The following is a 17,385-nucleotide window of genomic DNA, read 5'->3' as shown; positions in this document are numbered from 1 at the left end:
GGCACCCGCCGTCCCGCCCGAGCCCCCCGCACCCCCCGCACCCCCCGCGTCCCCCCGGTGCAGGAAGGCGCGAGGCCGCGGGCGGGTTCAGGGTAGCTTTATTAGAGAGCGCGAGGGCCGAGGCTGGGGGGGCCGCGCGGGGGGCAGAGGGGTCTCGGCTCCCCCCCCCCCCCGCCCGGTGCAGCACGGGGGTCCCGGGGGCGGCCGTAGTGTCTGACAGCGCCGGCGGCAGCGGCGGGGGGAGCCCCCTGGTTCGTGCCGGGGCAAAAGCGGCGGGACCCCCTTGGGAAGGGGGGCGGGGGGACACGCGTGGGGGGTGGGGGCGTGCGGTGACCCTCGGTCCGTGCGGGAGGGGAGGCGTGCGGTGACCGTCAGTCCGCGCAGACGAAGTGGCGCTGGAGGCTGTGCAGCAGGTGCGGGGTGAGGAGCAGCCTGTGGGCCTGGCTCTGCCCCGGCGGGCAGGGGAAGGTCACCCTGCCGTAGCACGCCGTGCCCTCCTCCTCCTCCTGCTTGGCCTGCGAGAGCGGAGCAGCGTCGGGGGGGGGCCCGGCCGGAGAGCCGCAGGGGCCGGGCCGCCCCCCCGCCCGGGGACGACCCCACCAGGGCGGCTGCCGGGGCCACGGAAGGGAGCGCAGGGAGTCCCGATGCGCCCGGTCCCTCGGCTGGGGCCCCGGACACCCCCAGCCCTGGCCACCCCCGGCCGCAGGGTCTCACCTTCAGGAAGGAGGATGAGGGGAAAACGCCAAAGTTGGTGGGGACGCTGGCACCCAGCTGCTGCTGGACCGTCTCTCTCATCGTGTCATCCTGGGGCGGGGGGGGGAGAGCGGGACAAGGTCACCTCCAGACCCCACTGCCCCCCAGCCGCTCGGCGCCCCACAGAGCCCTGCAGCCCCCCGCATCGCAGCCCCGACGGCTCAAACCCGGCTTTGCTTCGGACGGGGAAGGGGGCAGCACCCCACCCCACACCGCTGCAGCTGGAGGTGCCACAGGGGGCACCGAGGGGACGGTGGCAGCAGCCGTGGGGCCCACAGTGAGACGCACCCATTCATTTCCCCCCCGGGCCAGGGAACAGGAGGGCTGTGCCTAGGGTGCTGCTGGACACCCACCCTCCTGCACCAGCACCTCGGCCAGGAAGCCGCCTGCAGCCCGCATGGGCGGCACGGACAGACCTTGCCTTACCTTCAGCACATCGATGCTGTTCTTGAGGGACCACAGACGGGCCGTCTGCTCCAGCAGCCGTGCTGACGAGCTCCTTGCTGCGAAAGACGGGAGGTGAGAAGCGCAGGCGCCCACGGGGCCGACCCAGCACGGACAAGGTTGCGCGGGCACGGCGGCAGCACCGGCGCTTGTCCAGCACTCTTTGCCCCAGATGCCTCCGACGCGGAGCACCGGGGCCCGCCTGGGCCAGCCCTGAGGGATGGTGAGTGGCACAGACCGGCACCACAGCGCGAGCAAGGCAACAGCCACGGCTGCACCAGCGCCGAGGCGGGGAAGAGGGAGATTTACAGGAGGGAGGAGAAGGAAGGTTTCCTCCCCAGGGCTCAAGATCCAGCCAGCCATGAGCTGTGGGGCACGATCCGGCGCTTGCAGGGCGCCAGCTTGGCCTGCTCACGTTCTTTGTTACGGGAGGAGGTTTCGGGGGGCGAGAGGCTCCCGGCTGAGCCATCAGCACTGCAGGGAAGCAGCCAAGCCATGCTGACTCTGGGGCACAACCTCAGCCCCTGCGCGCTGAACCGGCGCGGCGCTGGCCCCAGACGCACGAATGCCCGCAGCTGGGGGACGGGGACGGCGCCTCGCGAGGGCACGAGGCCGTTCCCCGCTGCGCAGGGAAGCACGGTCAGTGTGAGCGACCCGGGAGGCTGCCACCAGAGCAGATCCCTCGCGGGCACGTCTAAACGGGTAGGCTGGAGCTCTGCCCTGGAGCAAACCCTGCTCCGGACCCTGGTTGGATGGGAAGGAGGTGCCGGTCCCTCCCCAGGGCAGAGGGGAGGCATGGGGGTTGCTCACAGGCCGTGGGCCAAGCTCCCTCCGACTCAGAGCTTCCCTGACGTCCCGCTCGCCACGTGCTTCGGCCAAGGAATGTTTGTGCAGGACCTACCCGACTTGGTCTGCTTCATGTCCACAACCTTGGCGTTGGCGCTCATCTGGTACAGCGTTTCCAGGAGCTGGCTGGTCTTGCGATACAGTGTCTGCGTGGCCAGACCTTCTCCCTGCCTGTTCTTGGGGAGGGAGATCTTGGGTACCTGCAGAGGCGTCAGGCTGGCCAGCTCCATCTTCATCTGGGCTCCCTGTGACCGGAGGGGAGACAGTGATTAGGGCAGGGGGTTTATTTGGGAGGAACTGAGCAGAGAAAATTTGGTGTCAAGGCAGCTAAAGAGAGCCCAAACAAGAAAAAAGGGCATAAAACTACAGCCAAAAGCACCAGAGGGTGGGAGCATGGATGCCCAGGGACAGCAGCGATGTCCCAAACGCCCCAGGACACTGAGGGAAGCCCTTGGACAAGCGGCTGAGCAACACGTAAGGCTTGGGGAGCGGGAAACGGGTCGGCACCTCGGTACTTACAGAACTGTAACTCAGCAGTGGCCGCGTATGTGACTCATTACATTTAAGAGCTATCATTAACAGCTTTGCAGTTGTGCATAATAATCTGCATAATTATATGTCTGTGAACTAATATTAGTGGAACGTTATTCAGTTAGTTGCATTATTTGCTGATTTCCTCATAACACGTTCATGAATCAATAAAAGCCTTAACCTGTCTGCATCAGCCGGCATCTGGAGTCCCGGCTCTGACGTGGGGCCAAGGCTGGGCCACCAGCACCCCCGGCTCTGCCGGCCGCTGCCCCTGCCCTGACTGGGGGCTCAGCCCCTTCCCCAGAGGAGCCAAGGCTCGTCACTAGCGGAGAGCTCGCTGCGAGCCCCGCGGCACCGCACCAGGTGTGGTGGACGAAGCGCTCTCCTGCCAGCGCATCCCACACAGCCCTTCCTGGCCTCTGGGGACACGGCTTTGCCCAAGGCCACCAGCCAAAGGCAGGCACCAGCCCAGAGCCTGCCACCGGAGGAAGGCGAACGCCCCTGCACCCCTGCCCTCTTCTCCTGCTCGACATACAGCACATCTGAGCCCTGGGGTCCAGCGCCGGCACCCGCTCAGCGCTGCGGGCACCCGGGGACCTGCCGCGGGGGGAGGCGCCTTCCTGCACCTCACCTTGAGCCGGTTGTTCTCGTTCTTGAGGTGCTTAATGGAAAGCTGCAGAGCATCGATTTGCTGGAGAAGAAGAGGCGAATCCTTCACCTGGACGGGTCCTGAACCGCCTCCCGTCACCTGGCCGGCACCGACACCTGCGGACGGGCACAAACGGCAGCGTCATGAGCAACCGTCGCAGGCGAGCGTGGGGCAGCGCTGCTACAGCGGCGCCGGACATGCGGACGGGCTCAGAGGGACGAGCGCCTGCGGCGCCGGGGGAAGCAGCGTCTGCCCGTGCGTGCCCAGGCACCGACGGAACCACCACGAACATGCGGCACCTCCCGCCCTGCTCCCGCGGAGAAGGGCAAGACGCCAGCTGGCCACGGCAGCACGTCACCCCCCGACGCCTCCTCAGCCCCCCGGTGCCCGCTTCCCGAAGGCGCGGGGCCGTGCTGAGCTCTGGGCGCGCCGGGGACCCGTCTCTCGGCTGCAGCAGTCGCACCACTCTGCACCCGTGGCGGTTTCATGCCCGTCACTCCCCTCCTGGGCTCCCGGTGCTGTCCAGGAGTGCGCCAGCCACGAGCTGCCCTGCGCCGCAGGCCGCTGGGCGTCCGAGCCAAGCGCTGCCCTCGAGCAGGACCTGCGTCCTTCCCCCTGCTCCCAAACCAAGCCTTGTCCCAGGGCCATGCTTGGGTGCCCTGGGACGCCGGTCCCCCCCTGGCATGCACTTCTGGGGGCCAGAGGAGGCGGGGAGCACTGGCATGCTGGGGTGCAGTACTGTACCTCTCTGCTGTTCCTCTGCGGTACAAGGAGAGGAGCCAGAGAAAGACAAGAAGAAGCAGAATTAAAGCCGTGGATCGAGTTGGAAAGGAGCCGTGGCCAGAGGAGCTCTGGTCACCCACGGCTGCGTCCTGTGCTGACCCGTCCCTGACTCGGGGAGCAGTGACCGTCACAGCAGCCCCTCCGGGGCAGTGGGGTTCCCTGTGCTGCCGCTGCGGGACCCAGGCAGGAGCCGGCGAGCCCTGACCACGCGTGTGGCTGTGAGCAACCCAAGCAGGACACACACTCCCACGGCGCGGCTCCTCTGGAGCCGGCCCACAGCAGCCGCCTCTTGCTGTGGGTCTGAAGGCACGGTGATCCGCGCTGACCTGCTCCAAGGTGCTCCTGCAGACTCCCCTGCTGCACCCAGCGCACGCTACGCCCCTGGGAGCCGGGGTCCCTCCGCCTGGGCTCCCCCTCTGAAACGCAGCGCTCGTGAGCGGGCTGGTGCTGGCGCAGTGCGCGCACAGCTGCCGTCGCCGCGCGGGACTGAGAGCGTGCTGTCAGCATCCCCGAGAGCCAGAGCTCGTGCCCACAGTGACTCGGGGAGAGGCTGCGGCTCCACGAGGGCCAGGAGCTGCTGCATCCAGGATCCAGGCTGCGCCCAGGAGTCACCCAACCCAGATCAGGCCAAAAGCATCAGGAACCTGGACCCAGCAGGGCCAGGCGGCTCCAAGGCCACCCTGGTCACAGTCCTGAAGGACACCTGAGCTCTCAGTTCAGGAGCCCACACGCTGCCACAGCATCCCAGAGTGGCGGGGGCTGGAAGGGACCTCTGGAGCTCACCCCGTCCCACCCCCTGCTGGAGCAGGCACCCCCAGAGCAGGGGCACAGGGCCGCGTCCAGGCGGGGGGTGAATGTCTCCAGGGAAGGGACCCCACAGCCTCTCTGGGCAGCCTGTGCCCCTGCTCTGGCACCCGCACAGGGAAGGGGTTTGTCCTCATGTTCAGGGGGAGCTTCCCGTGTTCCAGCTTGTGCCCGTGGCCCCTTGGCCTGGCGTTGGGCACCGCTGGAAAGAGCCCGGCCCCATCCCCCTGACACCCGCCCTTTAGATATTTATAGGCACTGATGAGATCCCCCCTCAGCCTTCTCTTCTCCAGGCTGAACAAGCCCAGGTCTCTCAGCCTTTCCTCACAAGGGAGATGCTCAGGCCAGGGCTCCTGACAAAGACACCAGCGCATTGCCATCACCCCACACCCCTGCTTTGCCACCGTGCCTGCCATCAGGCATTTCTTGTAGGACATGTCCTCCAGAGTGACAAGGAAGGTGCTAACACCCCTGAGAGCCGGCACGAGGACCTGCGGCCCCAGCAAGCACCGTCCCTCAGCATCACCCACCCCTTGCTGCTGGGCTTCAGGAGAGCCCAGGAGGCACACAGAAATCGGATCTCTTGTTCTCCGAGCCAGCAGGTCAGAGCAGCAGAGCCCGAACAGCCCCGTCCATGCCCTGCAGAGGCCCGGCAGCGGAGGCGGGCGCTGCCTGCAGCAGCAAGGACACGCCAGCGGGCAGACGCGGGAGCTCCCCAGCAGGAGGACGGGCCCACGGGCTGGGCAGTGCCGACACTCGCCGGCCCAGGGAGCAGGGTGCCCCACCACCAAGGGCCCCCCAGCCCCAGCCAGCGGCGGGGATGCCCCAGGCTGGCTCCTCAGAGGCACCACCACTGCCCTGCCCGCCAAGCACGGAGCTGCTGACACCGCTGGGGAGCTGCAGGCTCTCCGTGCCCCCCAGCCGCCATCAGAGCCCGAACGCCTCCCGTCCTCTCCCCTGCCAGCCGCGCCAAGGGCTCCGGCTCGCCGCGGGAGGGCCGGGCAGGCAGAGCAGCGGACCATCGGAGCACCATTCCCAAGGCCGTGCAAGCTCCCGCACTGCCTCCCGGGACGTCACGCAGACACTGCAGGGCATTGCCCTGCACAGCTCCCGGACTCTGTGTCGGGAGGACGTCCCAGGACGCCCCTTTCCAGCCCGCAAATCCCCTACCCCAGCCACAGAAGCGTTCGAGTGCTCTGGGGACGCTGGGGACGCACCTCCGGCAATGCCAGACACGATGGAGGCAACTCCAGAGGCAGGGGCGCCGCGCAGGCCCTCGATGGTTCGCTTCGACTGGTTGTTCAAGCGCTGCTTCAGCTCCACCTTCTCTGATTCCAGCTGATCGATGTCTGCCTGAAGGGCGTCCATGGTCTCCTCAAACTCCCTGGGAAGAGCACACAGAGTCACGGGTGTAGCCGGCGACGCTCCCCCGAAGGAAAGAGGCGGGCGGTCCGGGACGCGGGAGCTCCTGGCTGCGTCACGCCTCCTGCTGCTGCTGCGCTTCAGGCACAAACCCGCCGAGCCAGGGGCTGGAGCCCCACCAGCCTCCGCTGCAGGGTGCAGTACAGCACACGGAGGAAGTATTTTATCCATGTCGCACCCAGCACCTCCTCAGCTGTGTTGCCCAGCTTTTATGCTGCGCGACGGTCCCCCCTCCACCCTGCAGGCTGCACCTCCCCGCCTGCCCACAGCCTCGCTCGGCCAGCGCACCACGTGTGGCAAGAGACGCTCGGAGCCCAGCAACGGCGGCACCAGCGTGCCGCGACAACGGCCCTTTCTGCAAGAGCATTCGAACAGGATCCTTCCCAGGACCCCTCTACCAGCCTGGGCTCTGCTGCGCACCATTAAAACGCGCTGGTTCCCCTGCGGATCCTCCACTAACACCAACCCCTCGCCTGTCCCACAAACCCTCCCAGCCAGCCCGAGGGACCGCCGGCTGCCCAGTCCTCATCGGAGACCCTCCGACAGCAGCTTCATCTCACACGTACTTCTCTTTCTTTTTGAGCAGCGTCTGGGTCTCATCCAGCTTAGTCTGTATCTTTTCCACACGGTCATCTGCATCCTTGGACGCGCTGTCCAGCTTCTTCTCCAGGAGGCTGAGCCGCACGTTTGCTTCGCTGAGCTCCTCGCCCTGGAGAGGCGGGAAAGAAATCAGAGCCCAGGGGATGGTGGGCACTAGGAAAAACCCCTTGCAGCGCCTGGCGGGAGCCTGCCCAGAAATCACGACGCCCACCCACGCTGGGTACCCGAGCACAGGCACCCACCACCAGCACTCGCTGTCCCAGAACATCGTGGGGAAAGGCCAGGGCAGCCTCTGGCAGGGAGGCACCAGGCAGACAGCACCACCCCGACAACTGGAACGACACTTCCAGGAGACCTGCACTCAGAGAGGGTTTTGAAAACAACCTCAGGTTGCCGTCTGGAAAGGCCATATGCTGGATGCTTTAGCATGGGTTTCATTTCTTGCAGAAGATGAAGAGGGCAGTCGCTTGATAACAAGAGGAGACAGAGGCCAGAGCTTCCCACTTAAGCTTCTTAGCCTCCTCCCAGATCTTGCTCTTCTCGTTACTGCACCTACAGTATCACTAAATGCTACCACTTAACCTAGTGGTTTTGCGTGGGATAGACCTTTTCAAAAGGAACATGTGCTAAAGATCAAAGTGTGCCTACAAAAACACAGCTGAAAGCCCCAGGCTGTTGACCAGCTTGACAGAAAAATGCTAGAGGAAGATGTGATGCTTCTGCCAGACACCAGAGGAAAGCAGGTCTCTCTTCAGGCAAAGCATACATTTTTATGAGTGTCTAGTCGAGTGTTACAGCTTTCAGTCACTGCTGTAGGGTAATTCCCAATAACCCTCATAATTATTTCCTGTCTTTCTAAGGAAGTCAAGAGGGAGAAAAGTTTTGTTTTGTTTTAAAACTGCGACTCGAGACAGCTCCACAGGCACCAAGTCACCCGGGGCACGGACGTGACCGCTACAGCAGCACCTCAGCTCCTCACTGCGCAGCCCGGAAGGCAGAGATCGACTGAAGAGCAGCGTACCTTGATCTTGAGAGATTTTTTCAGCTCTTTGATGACTGTCTCCCTGTCCTCCAGCTTAAGCCCCAGCCCCTCAGCATCGGTGATCTCTGCCCGAAGAGCCGCGGCCCGTAGCTCAGAAGGCGGGGTGGGCTGCGATGGAGACCAGAGGGACAAGACACAAAATCGGTATTTTACAAAGAATTCCAGTCATCGCAAGGGGCCACAGGGCACGAGGGAGATTACAGAGCGATCAGGTGCTGCGGCTCTGCCCGAGGCCCCTGCGCAGCCGAAGCCCACCTTGGTCTGTGGCCTATCCGCGTCGTACTCGCCCTCCTGCATAGCCGTGGCCATCTTGTTCATGGTCGCGATGAGGATGCTGCAGGACTGACGCAGACACTCGTAGGGGTTGATGCCCTGGGTGCCGTAGATCTGCAAAGGACGGGAAGGAAGTGGCAGGCGGCCCTGGGCTGGGCTCACGGCCGCCCTCGAGCCCCCTCCCGACTCCCCACAGCGCGCCACAGGCCCTGGGAGCCCGCGGTCCCTCTGGTGCGGCTGGGGAGCAAGGCCAGCGGTGGGGAGGGACAGCACAGAGCAGGGGACCACAAAGCCCTCCGCGTTTTGGCGTTCCCTGGCCTTCCCCTGCTCGCTGCAGCGGGGCTGGACTAGACGACCTTTAAAGTCCCTTCCAACCCAAACCATTCTATGATATTCCCAGGAGTTCATTCCCAGCCTCCACAAGACTCTCCCACCCAGACCTGCTCACGGGCGGGTCTGTAGCACCGGAGTGAGACGGTTCCCGGCTTTACCCTGCTGCAGCAGGGAACGGGGGGCAGTCGAGAAGGGGGTTTCCCACCTGCTCGCTCGCTTTGAAGGCCAGGTCCTCCAGCTTCACCGCGAGCAGCCCCTCGTTCTCTGCCAGAGGAGCAATCATCTGTGCCCCAGCAGCGGCCACCTCCTGCAGCACGGCCACCACCCACGTCAAGTGCTTGCGGCAGTCCAGCAGCGTGTCCGACACCTGAAAGTCGGGCAGAAGGAGGATGGTTGGGAAAGGCAGAGGCAAACGGGCTGCTTTCCAGCTCGCTTCCCAGGCACTGCACAACACTTGCCTCACCCTAGTCTGACAGCTAGTGAGATTTTAACTTGCTTCTGAAGCATCGCTAGGAAGATGGGAAGCACCAGGAAAGATAGAAAGAAACTGCAGGCTGGAGAAAAGTAGGTTACGAAGTCCAGGTCTCCATCCCAACCAGAAACACGAAGCGCAGAGACGCTACATCCCACCTCAGCTCGCGCCAGCTCACCTGCTGCCCGAAGCCCAGCGCCGCGGGGATACCCGGAGCGTCCGTCCCAGGCATGCGGCGCCTGATCTTCTTGCAGAACTGGCGAATGTCACTGCACGAGGTCTCCAGGTCCTTCAGGAGGATGGCAAGGTCGGATGCCTCCTGCCCAGCCTAGGGTGCAGAGAAAGGACCTCAGAAAAAGTGACAGAGGGATCAGCGGCGGGGGGAACCCGGCAGAGGCGCGCAGAGCCTCCCTGAGCACGCCCTACCTGCAGGAAGGACCGCAGCCGGCACACCTCCACCCCCATGCAGTCCAAGGCACTCTGGGTGAACTGCAGAGCACAAACACAGGTACCGTCAGCTCGGGGCAAAGCAGAGACCAGGCGAGACGGCGGCAAATGGGGCTTTGTCTCAGGACAGACCCTCCGTACCCCACCCTGCCATGACTGCAGGATTTACAGGAGCAGGAAAAATGGCTGAGGCATTCCGTCGATTTTTGTTTTACTCCGTGGGGCACAGGACGCTGGTACTTTCCTTACGAGCTCAGGGCAGTGCAACACGCCCTCTTAGACACCAGGTTTGCCGCACTCTCCTTGCTGCTCTTCTCTTTCTACCCAGACAGGTGCACAGCTTCTTCCCCTTTCCCTGACCTGGGAGCCCTCATCACCTCTGTGCCACCACAGGCAGCGGGAGCTGGGGAAAAGGGACTGCAATGGGGAGCGGGGGCGAAGGGGCACTTCCACTCACAAAATGATCTCGGGGGGAGCAGAAGGGGCAAAGGCAGAAAACGTGAGAGGGAAGGAGTCAGGTTGTTCTCCCCACTTCACCTTGATGTGGTCGGCCAGCTGCATCGTGCAGTCTTCTGCCTGGTCAGCCAGGTGGATGCTGTACAGATGCTACGTGGAGAGAGATGAGCAGAGATCAGCACCCCTCAAACATTTCCACACACACAAGCAAACAAACCAGGTGAGGAAACACACAACAAAATCCCCCAAACATTGAGGGTTTGGCCTAATTTTTAATTGCAAGTGAAAACTCTCGCAGTGACCCCCACCAGATGCCCCTCTGAACGCTCTGCCCTCCAAAAAAGCTGGTGTCCCTTAATTCAAAGGGTCAGCAGCCCTGCCCTGCAGCACGGAGGCAGAGAAACGTAGGATGGGACAACCGCATCCTTTCCGCCTGCACCCTCCCCGGGACAGAGAGCTGAGAACGCAGCCCCCAGGTGACACAGCCACAGGCTCAAGTCCTGCGCGCTCCGGAGATGAAGGACATCCAAAGGAAAGTACTACCAACGAGCTTATTCCCAGCTTATCAACGCGCCGTGTGACGGGTGTACCCAAGGGCGCGATCTCCAGCTGCGGCAGCCACTGGGGAGGCAGCACCAGCTCCCTGCCCTGCAGGCCAGAAACGCCCCGAGCTTGGCTCCGCAGACCCACCTGGTAGTACTTGATGGCTTTGGTCAGCGGCTCCACGTTGACCGTCTCGTCCAGCTGGTCCTTGTGCAGCAGCTCGATCAGGAAGTCCAGCGAGCGCTCGTGGACGCTCATCTCGGGGTACAGCATCCCCACCTTCTTATACACCTCCACGCTGCATTTGTTCAGGGCCCTGGTAAGGGAAGGCAGACACAGTCGGCACAGCTGGGGCAGGCACATGCTCCAGGTGGCATCAACACAGGGCTGTGCTTCTGGGTGCCGATCTCGGACCACTGGAACGCCCCGGGACCACCAGCTCCACCCCCAGGAGCACCGTAGCTAGAGAGGGGTTAACAAAAGTCAAAACGTCTGTAGAAAGCCACAGCATGAGATAGGCAGCCTAGGATCTATGGGACAGGGAGCCTCAGAAGGAAAAACACTCAATTCCCTAGGCCAGAGCTCAGCGCTGGAGGCGGGAGAAGACCTGCCAGCTAGCACCAGCAACGCACCACACGATCTAACGAGTTCATCAGCCGCACTGGTGCGGGAGCAAAGGCATCTTTCAGTGCCCAGTTTCAAACTGAGCCGCCTCGAGACGGGTACCCTGCCCGGCCACAGCCGTGTCGGTGCCCGACGGCATTTCCCAGGCTCCGAGGAAAGCCCTGGCTCCGCGGTGCTCTCAGGGCCCTCACTGACCAAGCGTTCGTGAAGCCTGCCAGGGAGAGCCTGCTCCTGGGGACTGAAGCCCAGAGACAAGCCCAGACGCGATCAAGCTCAGCAAGAGACTGTGATGCACCTTCTGGCAGGACAGATGGAAAAAATCAGTGCAGCAAGGCTACTTCTGGCCTCGAGGCACGGTCACAGCTGAAGAATGAGCAACACGTGTAAAGAATTGGATCCCTTCACGTGTCAATTCTTGGGAGGAAAACAAGGAAGGAGTAACAAGAGAAGCGAATACCCCTGTCACAAGGCAATAAACGGGATCCCTCAGCTTTCTTGTAGCCTAGCTGCCAACATATCTTTAACTCCAGAGGGACCAGGCCCTGCTGCGAGGCTGCGGAGGTCCTCTGTGCTTCCAGACGGTGAAGCGGGTGGGAACGGAGGGTGAGGAGAAGGGCTGGGTACTCACTGTTCGTATTTGTGCAGCGTAGCCTGCAGGAGGCTCAGGGAATAGACCAGCCCGGCAGCAAAGCTCAGCTGCTCTCCCGCAGCACCCCTGAGGCCGGAGCGCTCCGCACAGTTCTCATTCAGATCAAACTTCTCCTGAGCCTGTTTGCTGATCAGCTCAGCCTGTTGGGGAAGAGGGCAAACCTTCAGCCTTCCTACGCTTGCTCTGATCTGTTCCGCTTAACCACAGAGCGGCCAAACACCCCCCTCCGCCCCAGAAAGCAAGCTTTCCTGGGAAAGGTTTCTGCAGAACAGGAGAGGAATAAGAGGGACAGCAGAGCGCCAACCCCCTGGTCCGTGCTGCGAGACACCGAGGCTCGCACGTCTGCCCTGCCCGAACCGGCAGGCTCGACCCACCCGTCCCACAGCTGAGTGCTCCAGCCGCCGACCCGCCGCCGCCGGCGGGCAGGGACCCCCGCTGCCTCCTCCCAGACTGGTGAACAGTCAAAACCCCAAATTCAACCGGGAGAGAAGGAAAAGATGTGTTTCCCACAGAGCGGCAGCACAGCCACCGACCCCTGGTGGGCCCGAGCAGCTCAGTGGGTACGAAGATGACACTCCAAGCCCCGACAGCCCAGCTCAGGAGATAGCCCCAGCTCAGAGCTTCGAAGGAACAGTTAACACAAGCTCTCGACAAGGCCTAACTCCCCAGGCAGGCGGGAGCCCAGGCGCCCGTCCCACCTTGCAGATGAGGCGAGGGATGAGCAGCAGCACCAGGATGCAGTCATGGTCCCCTCCGTGGCGCAGGAAGCTGTCGGGCATGAAGGAGGTGAGGAGGGAGACGTGCCGGTTGGCCTGCTGCACCTCCATCTGGCGCAGCTCCATCTCGATGGCCTGCGGGAGACGCACGCTCAGGGCAGCCCGCTCGGCCCCCTCCCCAGCCCAGCGCCTCCCAGCCCGTTCAGTATTGTTAAAAAGTCGGAACCTCTTTCCTCGTGGGACAGAGCCAACGCCTCGCTCCCTGGCCGTGCCAGGAGACATTTCTCACTGTGACCAAGCAGTGCTCTGCAGAGGTGCCCAGGGACTGGTCTGGGGCTCTGCTCTAACCCCGGGCACGGGGTACGCCATGTATCTCTGCCCACAAGCATTCTTTCTTTCCAGCCAGCATTCACAGCGTGATGAGAACAACGCTTACATTGTCATCTCTGAGCACGCTTTCACAAGAAAACATCCTTTTTTGCGCAGCGGTATTTGAACTTTGACGTTTCTCTTAGGAGAAGGAAACCTCCTGCCAGTCGCCTCAGCCTGTCTGCACGGCTGGCGCGAGCGCCGCGCCGCAGGGCCAGCCCCACCGCGCGGGGAGCAGCCGCCCCGAGCGCGGGCGCCCGCACGCCGCCGCCGTGCCCGGGTGCCGGGAGCCTCGCGCGCGGGACCGAACGCGCCCCGCTCAGTGCACTCGCCCCGTGCGCCGCTCCCTTGCTGGCCCTACCTTAGCGTGGGCTTTTGTCTCTGCAAATTTGATCTTGAAGTCAAACATCTCGGGAGGAGGCTGCTGCTGTTTCTCGGCAGATGCTTCTTGCTGACTCATGAGTTCTCGGTTCACGTCCTGAGCACAGAAAGAAGCTGCGATGAAACACACAGAAAAACAGCCCGGAGGAGATACGTAATCCCACGCCCGCTGCAGGACCTCCACACCTCACCCCCCGATGCCCCCTTCCTCGGGGAGGGTGTGGAGCACCGGGGGCTCATTGCGCAACGTGCACAACGATGGATGAAAGCGAGGAAGAGGAATGCGAGCGCTTTCCAAACGCTCGGCTGACAGCACGCTGTATTAAAGCCAGGGAATCCACACAGACTCATCACCCATCTCCTTTCACTGCCAGCAAAGCCCAGGAGAACCCAGCCCGGTGCTGGAACAACCCCGCACCGCTCTGTCTTTGCCAGGACTGTTCCCAAGCCAGGAGCAGAAGCAGCACGGCGCAGTACGAGGCTGAAACAGCCATGTGTTCACAAGCATCTACAGTGCTGACTTCAGCAGGGGCTCTGCCAGCGAGCCCCATCTGGACGCAGGCAGAAGGACAGGCAGGGCTGTGAGAGGTCACGAGAAGCACGTGCAGTCCGACGCTGCTGGAGGCCCCCAGGAAAGCTCAGTTAGGAACCCGCTCCCCAGGCATCGCCCGTCTGTGTCCTGCCATGCCCATCTCCCACGAGAGCAGGCGGCAGCGTGCCGTCCCTGCGCCCAGGGCCCAGCCCCTCGGGGAGCGCTCCTGCCTACACGTGCTCGGTCCCCTCGCCACCGGGGTGGGCTCCCAGAGGAGCCGGGCTCCAGCGGGAGCTGCCCCGCACGGCCGCACCTGAAGGTGTGCAGTCAGCTCTCTGTATTTTTTGATGGTCTGCTGGTAGTCGGCCACGGTCTCCTGCGCAGCCTCCACACGCTTCTCTGCCTCGCGGACCCGCGCCGTCGCCATATCCAGCTGCTCCCGTAACTCCAGCTCTGTCTCCCGGGCGTTTTCCTGCAGCTCGTCGTTCATCTCGTTCATGGCTTCCTGGCAAGGAGGAGGCGGCACGGGACGCGGTTACGCCGCAGCCGAGCAAGCGAGGGCAGCCGGGCGCTGTCGGAGCAGGGCAGGGGGGTGCCCCGGGGTGCAAGGGCCATACTCTGCAGAGCAGAGGGGTGCACCGCTCGGGGGCGGCACCGAGAGCGATGCCTGTAGAGGGGTTCCCCAGTCGCCTCCGGCACCGCTGCCAGGCAGCTCCCAGCGCCTCGGGCAGCCTCGCTGCCAGCACTCGGCTGGACCAGCCCCCTCATCAGCCCAGCCACACACCAGGCACGAAGGAAGCAGCACAAGCCCTCCAGTACCAGCCCCCACTCCCAAAGGGTCCGTCTTACCAGGTCCCCAACAGTCTCGCGCAGCTCCCGGACCTTCTCCTCCAGGTCTAAGTTTCTCTCCGTCAGAGTCTCCACCATCTCTTCAGCACCCAAAGCAGCATCCACCTGCGAGCACACACCACATCCAACGTGGGGCTCAACACGCTGCAGCAAGCGGCTCAAAAATCCTTTTATACCACGGTGGGACCACGCTGCCAAGCGGTGGGACACGGCTGATGAACCCGTCTCCCCATCCTGGCGTGAGGGTCCAGACAGTGCATGAGCTCCCTCCCGGTAGGGGAGACCAGCACCCCCAGGAGAGCAAACAGCTCAAAGCGGAACGGCCAGCACCCCAGAAGGAAGGGCACGTGAAAAGAGAGGCTTGGCTTTGGCTTTTTGGGACGTTACTGGCTCTTTAGCCGCAGCATCGGGGCACACGGTTGAACAGTTTCAGGTCAGTGTAAATGATGCCAACCTTCAGGCTGAGTCCCTGCAGACTTGTGTCAGCGCCTCCCGAGCTCTCTGTCCCCCCCGAGGCCCTAGGCGAGCGGTTACACACTTACAGCATTAATGGAGGAACGGGCGTTCCGGTCTCTCTGCGTTAAGAAGCATCCCCTCTGCTAACACCTTCTACATGACTCAGGCTAACGCTCAGGGCCAGCGTCCCTCCAGAACAGCCGTTCTGAGGAGTTGCACAGGCTCCTCTGCAGCAAACGCAGATCCTTCCTGGGGCTCTTAGGGGCTGCCCCACATCTGCACTGACACCTCAGCCTGGCCAGGAGCGAGCCTCGTGGAAGACGTGACAGCTCGGCACCGAGCAAGCGGCAAACACAGCCCAGCCCTGGGAAGCACATCATCCCATCCACGTCCTGTGCTCAAGAGCCACCCTACGGCCAAGCCGAGCGCGGTTCCGCTGCTGCAACAGGGTTTGCTTTTGCGCAGGGGCCCAGAAGTGTCAGCCCCTGCAGCGGGGTCACTGCGGTGGCCCTCCAAGAGCAGCTGCAGGAAGCGCCCTGGGCCTGGAGGCGAGCCACGCTTGCCTGACAGCAGTCGCTTGATGCCCCAGATGGCCCCAAAATTCCCCTCCCCGACCATCCTTCCCCCACTGGGCTCACCTGCTCCTTCAGCTCATCAACCGTTTTCTCCGCCTGCTTCACCTCCTCCTGAAGCTTCTCCCTCTGCTGACGCAGGGACTCCAGCTCCGTGTTTTTCTTCTCCATTTGCTTTTGAAGCTTCACGTGTTCCTGCTTCTCTGATGCAGACAAGTCCCGCATCCTTTGACAAAGCAACCAGACCCGTCACGAGCCCAGCAGAGACCCAGGCACCAGCGCAAGGGAAGCCATTCCCTCCCCAGACGCTGCTCGCGGTGCGGAGGCGCCCTGCCCGCGCTGGCGCCGCTGCCCGTCGGCGGTGCGAGCAAGGCACCTCTGGAGCCGCCGGCAGCCCCTCCCTGGTGGGGACACGAGCCGCGGCCCCAGAGATCGGCCCCCTAACAGCGAGGGATGGGGGTGAATCAGTGCCCGGGACGGCACCTTTCTCTGAGGAAACCCAGGGCGACGGGGCATGGAGAGAACAGAAGAGGAGAATGTAGAAAAACAGGCAACAGAAAGCATAGCTGTAAATGGGACAGGCTAAAGCACAGAAAGGAAGAACCCAGTGAGCAAAGAAAAATAAGTCACATTCGCAGCCTTTCACAGTGCAAGAGAGAAAGTCGGCAGCAGAAAAAAGCCAAAGCACAGCCAGGAACGGCGCTCGTCACGCACTGAGCACGGAGCTTTGCTTATGTGTGTACCGAGGCCGCTGTGCGAACGGCTCTGCTCACAGCCCCCAGGTGGCTCAGCCCCGGGCGTGCAAGTGCTGGGGACTCCCTCGCTTGGACCTTCTTTATACCTCCCACCCCAAACACACGCTGGTTTGGGAGTCCTTGCAAGGCAGTTTCTTGTGTTTCCTAGTGGAAGGGGACGCTTCCACCTCCTCTACCTGCTCCTGGCCTATGGGAACAGCTGTCTTTAAGCACGGGCTGTTCCCTGCACCGAAGGCAGCGCAGCACGCTGAACCCCCGCCGCACGGGGTTACCTCAGGAACCCCACCCCGAACCTCTAGGCTAAAGCACATGTGGCTTCCAGAAAGAAGAGCCCCCAGCCCTGGCAGGTGGGCTCGCCCAGGGAGAGGCAGCGAGCAGGTCCCAGTGCTGAGCGGGCGCTGGGAGGACCCGCGCAGGAGGGTCTGGAGAGCCGTCCTGCACAGGCCGCTGGAATGAACCCGCAGCTGCGCCGGAGAGGCAGGGCACGGCACACGCAGAGGAAGGAAACACAGAGCCTTCTGAAGCGGCTCGTTGTCTCCTGATCTACGTTGGTCTCCAGCAACCAGAGATTCCCCCTCTCTGTTGCGTGCTCGAAGGAGCACCAGAGCTCAGAAACAACCCAAGAGCAGCTAGCAGCTGCTACATCGGCTGCTCTGGAAAAGACGTATTTGGATCAGTGCTCTGGCGCAGGCGCTCACTAGACCAAGATAGCGTGGGCTCTTGTAGCAAGGAACTTCATCAGCAGCCTTTGGGGAGCACAAGTGGTCTCCTACCTTACAAGAGCTTCCTTGAGTCTCGCGTTTTGCTCCTCCAGCTGTTTGACTTGGTAACTGGATGCCGCTCCGTCCGAGCCTGCGGAAGAAAGGAAGCATTATTCTGCTTGTGTAGAAACGGCAGCTGCTCAACAGACCCAGTTCTCTTGACACTAAGTGACATTACAAACACCAGTAAGAGGACAGCTAAGTCGTACCGAGGGGAAACGCATCAGTTCCTCTCCTGTAGCTGAGCAAAGCTGAAGCCTGGTGCGTAGCACTGGTGCTCGCAGGCCGCGAGATTCCCCCGCCGCCGCCAAAGGCGGCTGGTG

The 17,385-nt window shown here is 62.9% G+C and overlaps 1 protein-coding gene across 8 annotated transcripts in view; it reads right to left on the bottom strand.

Annotated features, from left to right (window-relative positions):
- Positions 1-81: 81 nt before the first annotated feature.
- Positions 82-17,385, bottom strand: part of DCTN1 (dynactin subunit 1) — an 80,033-nt gene continuing 62,729 nt past the window's right edge. For all 8 annotated transcript variants that reach the window (XM_064448739.1, XM_064448738.1, XM_064448735.1 and 5 more), the window contains 21 exons: positions 17,075-17,153; positions 15,613-15,772; positions 14,519-14,623; positions 13,983-14,174; positions 13,118-13,234; positions 12,370-12,522; positions 11,651-11,811; positions 10,546-10,714; positions 9,937-10,005; positions 9,379-9,441; positions 9,131-9,280; positions 8,686-8,847; positions 8,130-8,261; positions 7,854-7,982; positions 6,799-6,941; positions 6,028-6,194; positions 3,206-3,339; positions 2,099-2,288; positions 1,180-1,256; positions 715-804; positions 82-515 (listed from right to left, as the gene is read on the bottom strand). In XM_064448739.1, coding sequence (XP_064304809.1) covers positions 372-515; positions 715-804; positions 1,180-1,256; positions 2,099-2,288; positions 3,206-3,339; positions 6,028-6,194; positions 6,799-6,941; positions 7,854-7,982; positions 8,130-8,261; positions 8,686-8,847; positions 9,131-9,280; positions 9,379-9,441; positions 9,937-10,005; positions 10,546-10,714; positions 11,651-11,811; positions 12,370-12,522; positions 13,118-13,234; positions 13,983-14,174; positions 14,519-14,623; positions 15,613-15,772; positions 17,075-17,153 — 2,786 coding nt within the window. In that variant the 3' untranslated portion in view covers positions 82-371. The remainder of the gene's footprint in view (positions 516-714; positions 805-1,179; positions 1,257-2,098; positions 2,289-3,205; positions 3,340-6,027; positions 6,195-6,798; positions 6,942-7,853; positions 7,983-8,129; positions 8,262-8,685; positions 8,848-9,130; positions 9,281-9,378; positions 9,442-9,936; positions 10,006-10,545; positions 10,715-11,650; positions 11,812-12,369; positions 12,523-13,117; positions 13,235-13,982; positions 14,175-14,518; positions 14,624-15,612; positions 15,773-17,074; positions 17,154-17,385) is intronic.

This window comes from Phalacrocorax carbo, chromosome 4, assembly GCF_963921805.1.
Source record: "Phalacrocorax carbo chromosome 4, bPhaCar2.1, whole genome shotgun sequence".
Taxonomy (NCBI): domain Eukaryota; kingdom Metazoa; phylum Chordata; class Aves; order Suliformes; family Phalacrocoracidae; genus Phalacrocorax; species Phalacrocorax carbo.
This window is presented reverse-complemented; position numbering and strand designations above follow the sequence as displayed.